The sequence below is a fragment of the Antrostomus carolinensis genome, unplaced genomic scaffold, assembly GCF_000700745.2.
Source record: "Antrostomus carolinensis isolate BGI_N321 unplaced genomic scaffold, ASM70074v2 scaffold24634, whole genome shotgun sequence".
NCBI lineage: Eukaryota > Metazoa > Chordata > Aves > Caprimulgiformes > Caprimulgidae > Antrostomus > Antrostomus carolinensis.
Window position 1 is genome coordinate 1 of NW_010310478.1, and position 4,566 is coordinate 4,566.

Genomic DNA, 4,566 nt, shown 5'->3' on the forward strand with positions numbered 1-4,566 from the left:
TTGGACACACAGCTCCACTCCTGGCCCCTCCATCCACATCCTGCTCCCCAAATTCTGCTGCTTTCACCCCAAATCTGCTCCCTCCCTGCTCCTCGCAGTGTGTGTCACCAGCCATGGGCTCCACACAGGACCAGGACTAGATGATGGTGTCTCTGCTGATGGCAGGGGGGTTGGAACTGGGTGAGCTTTACGGTCTTTTCCAACCCAAACCATTCCATGATCTGTGATCTCCAGAGGTCCCTTCCAACCCAAACCATTCCATGATCTGTGATCTCCAGAGGTCCCTTCCAACCCAAACCATTCCATGATCTGTGATCTCCAAAGGTCCCTTCCAACCCAAACCACTCCATGATCTGTGATCTCCAGAGGTCCCTTCCAACCCAAACCATTCCATGATCTGTGATCTCCAGAGGTCCCTTCCAACCCAAACCATTCCATGATCTGTGATCTCCAAAGGTCCCTTCCAACCCAAACCACTCCATGATCTGTGATCTCCAGAGGTCCCTTCCAACCCAAACCATTCCATGATCTGTGATCTCCAGAGGTCCCTTCCAACCCAAACCATTCCATGATCTGTGATCTCCAAAGGTCCCTTCCAACCCAAACCACTCCATGATCTGTGATCTCCAGAGGTCCCTTCCAACCCAAACCATTCCATGATCTGTGATCTCCAGAGGTCCCTTCCAACCCAAACCATTCCATGATCTGTGATCGCCGGTGCCGGTGTTCCAGCTAAGGGGATCATCATGGTGGAGTGGGGCTCACTGCTAATTATGCAATTAAAAATAATTATCAGGCTGCCAGGCAGGGCGGGGCAGCCGGGGTGTGAAGGGTGCCATCCTCTCCTCCAGCTCTGCCACTGGCAGCACTGCTTTGCTGTCACACTGTCACGCTCCCGGGAGCTTTAATGCAGAGTGGAGACATCATGGGCACTGTCTGTCCGTCTGTCTGTCCGTCCAGCTGATGGGATAAAAAGGGTTCTGGGTGCAGCTGTGTCCATGACACTGATGATGTCCCCTCCGGGCTGGGGACACCAGCACTTTGAGTACTGGGGACAGTTTGGGCACCACGGGATAAAAAGGATCTAAAGCTGCTGGAGAGTGTCCAGAGGAGGGACACAACATTGGGGAAGGGTTTAGAGGGGAAGGGTGTGAGGAGAGGCTGAAGGCACTTGGTTTGTTCAGCCTGGAGAAGAGGAGACTGAGAGGAGATCTCCTGGGGGTCTAGAACTTCCTCCCAAGGGGCAGAGGAGGGGCAGGCGCTGATCTCTTCTCTCTGGCCACCAACGAATGCCAGGAGCAGAGGGAATGGCAGGAAGATGTGGCAGGGGAGGGTGAGGTTGGCCATGAGGAAAAGGTTCTTGAGGCACCCAGAGGGTGGTGGAGCACTGGAACAGGCTCCCCAGGGAGGTGCTCATGGCACCAAGCCTGACAAGATTCCAGCAGCATTTGGCCAAGGCCCTCAGGGACATGGTGTGAATGTTGGGCTTGTCCTGTGCAGGGACAGGAGTTGGGACTCATCATCCTGGTGGATCCAACTCACAACATTGATGATTCTGTGCTTTGGGATCATCAGCTCCCCAGGTGAAGTGAGGATAACGGAGATGACCACGCTTGTTTGTCAGCGTTTCCCTGACGAGCAGAGAGCTGGGTGGATTCATTGTAAATCAGATGGAGAGCAGATAAATTCCTCCCTTCCTCTCATGGGGAGGTGGTGGGTAAACCCAGCGTGGGGACAGGGGTCTGGCTGGGGGTGGACACCAACCCTGGGGACACCCAGCCAAGCCCTGTGACCTATCTCTGCAGCTGGGGATGGTGCTGTCACCAGAGCGGACTCTGGTGCCACCTGGTGCTGTGACACATGGGAACCATCAGGGACTTTGGGCTTTTGCTTCTCTATAAATGGACTTTGGGCAGGTTGAAGCTCACCCCGGCACGGGATGTGTCACAGCGCAGCATGGCAGGGGACACGGGGCATTGTCACGCTGGATGGAGGCCACCACATCGTGTCCCTGCTTGTGGTGAGCCTTTGCCACCATACACCGTGGCCAGGATCAGAGATGGCCAGTGAAAGCCAACATGATGGTCCTCACCATGCTCCACCTTCCTCTCCAGCTTGAGATGGCACCGGTTGCCATCAGCCAGGGACCTGGCTGTCCCCCAGCTGCCAGCCCTCAGCAGGACACGTTGTTGGGGACACTCCACCACATGCCAGTGCCACGGGACCCACCTTGCCGATGACATCGTTGCGGCTCAGCCTGTCCTTGTCCATGACGGTGATGACAATGGTCGTCTCACGCAGCCGTTCCGTGGGGATGTCGAAGGCGAAGGACTCGTTGAAGACGGGGTTCAGGCACCTCTTCATCACCACCGTCTTCTTCTTCTCCACCCGCTTGTCCTTGTACATCAGCCACACCTTCACGTAGGGGTCTGAGGGGACAGGAGCTGCTCTCAGCCCTGGCTGGGTGTCAGGCAGCCATGCCCGGCGTGGCAGGAGCTGGAGCTCGTACCTGACGTGCCCCCGATGTCCATGGCTTTGAGGTTACGTGCTTTGATGATGTTCACCACGATGGAGTTGGCGGAGGGGTTGTAGCACAACGACAGCAGCAGCTCCCCACGGCTTCCCTGGGGAGACCCACAGAGACCCACTTTAGGTGGGTGCCCCAAAAACACCAGCTCCTCACCACAGCACCCAGACCAAGTCCTGACAGGGCACCCAAAGCCCCCGTGTCCCACCGTGGGAGTGGGATGCTGGGCTGGGACCACCCCCTGAGCTATCCCAAGGGTGGACTTTGGGGGCTGCACAGACAATCAGGACAGGAGGAAACAGGGTTGTCCCCAGTGAGACATTTCTAGTCTTGCTGGAGGCAGGAGAAGAAGAAAACTTTCATTTTAGATCTACCTAAACCAGCTCTTTTTGACCCAAAATGAGACACTCACTTTGGGCTACTTAGTGCCTTAATTTATAGATACAAATTTGGGATGGGAAACGTCCCCCTTGGAGGTGGAACCTTCAGGCAAAGCAGAAACGTCCCTGTTGGGGTAGCAAGAGGGTGGTGGCCCCACTGGGACACCACAGGGACAGGAGTAACCTCCCCTTGAGGACTGTCCCCAAGGGGTGGGAAGGGGACCAGGGCCTTACGCTGCCATCACTGCACGGCTTCAGGTCCTTCCAGAAGGTCTGCATCTGGGTGAGATCCACCTTGTTGAGAGGGATGGACACCTCCCCAATGGGGTCGTTACGGCTGAAGCGGTCGTAGTCCAGGACCTGGAGGTACAGCACCCGCTGCACCACCTTCTCGTAGGGGAACCCTGTGCCAGAGACAGAGGGGATGAGGACCACCAGTGCTGGTGCTGGGGCTGGCCTGCTTTGGTGAGAAGATGTTGGCACCAGGCAGTGGATGGGGAGCAGATGACAGTGTGGGGCTCCTCTTGTGGCTTTGGGCCACCGCGGTGGCTGGTAGCAGATTAATTCCCCTGTTTGCACCCACCCATGGGTGCCTGTTGGGTGGAGAAGGAGCCTCCTCCCATGTCCCCTTCATGGGACGCAGAGCAAACATCTCCAACCTGGCGTTGATGGCTTGGCCAACACATCTCATCACTGATGGCCACCACATTGGCTACTGGAGTTGAGCTGGTCCAGCCCAAGAGGGAGGACAGAAGGTCCCACAACTGCTCCACTCCCACCCCAGTCCATCCCAGTTCATCCCAACACCTACCTTCGAAGAGAAAGGTCTCGTTCCAGTGTGGGTTGAGGTTCTTCCGCTTCACCTTGGTCTCCAGTTTGTGCTTCTTGTCAGGAAGCAGGTAGATCTTGAAAAAGGGGTCGCTGGTGCCACTGAAGTCCTTGGCTGGCAGCTCCTGTGCCTTCATGATCTTGACAGTCAAGGTGGACTCCTGGAAGTTGTAGCCGACGCTGAACTGGATGCGACCCAGGTTCTCCCGGCTGATGCCCTCATGACCCTCATCATCCTCGGAGCCTGGGGAGAGCTGTGGTGGGGGGAAGAAGGACAGTGAGCGCAGCACCAGGGGAATGGTGAGGAACCACCAGTGGGGTCTGCACATCCCCGTCCCCCCCCCGGTTTGGTTCACACCAGCACCCGATCCCCAGCCCCATGAGCTGTCACAGGACATCAGCCTCTCCCCGGCTCCTTGTCACCGTCACCGCCGACCCCCGTCCCCGCCGACTCCTGGCTCCGTGCCACACGTCCCGGGGACGGGGAGCGCCAATTAACCAAATTCCTCCTGACAGCTCGTCCCTCGCGGCTCCGGCACCGCTCCCGCGCGCTGGCCCCGGAGGGGACGGCCATGTCACCTCAGCTGAGCCGTGGCTGTGCCATCCGCAGTGCCCGGCTGTGACAGGGACTTGGCAGAGCGGGCTGGGACGTGCCAGAAGGCTTGTGGCACAGGGTGGGCAAGGAGAAGAGCCCAGGGTGGGATGCCATCCCTGCGGGACACATTCCCAGTACACCCCATCCACCCACCATGAGCATCTCACTGGTCAGGGAGTTGACCAGGTCGGAGACGGAGGAACGTGGCTCCGTCTTACGGTCGGACTCATCGTGCG

General features: G+C 57.8%; 1 protein-coding gene across 1 annotated transcript; it reads right to left on the reverse strand.

Moving 5' to 3' along the window:
- Positions 1-2,229: 2,229 nt before the first annotated feature.
- Positions 2,230-4,561, reverse strand: SYT7 (synaptotagmin 7; the record flags this gene model as incomplete). The annotated part of the gene is made up of 5 exons (XM_010166446.1): positions 2,230-2,429; positions 2,510-2,624; positions 3,142-3,311; positions 3,719-3,989; positions 4,484-4,561. Coding segments are annotated over 5 exons (834 nt in total), but the record flags the coding sequence as incomplete, so codon positions are not given.
- Between the last annotated feature and the right edge of the window lie 5 nt (positions 4,562-4,566).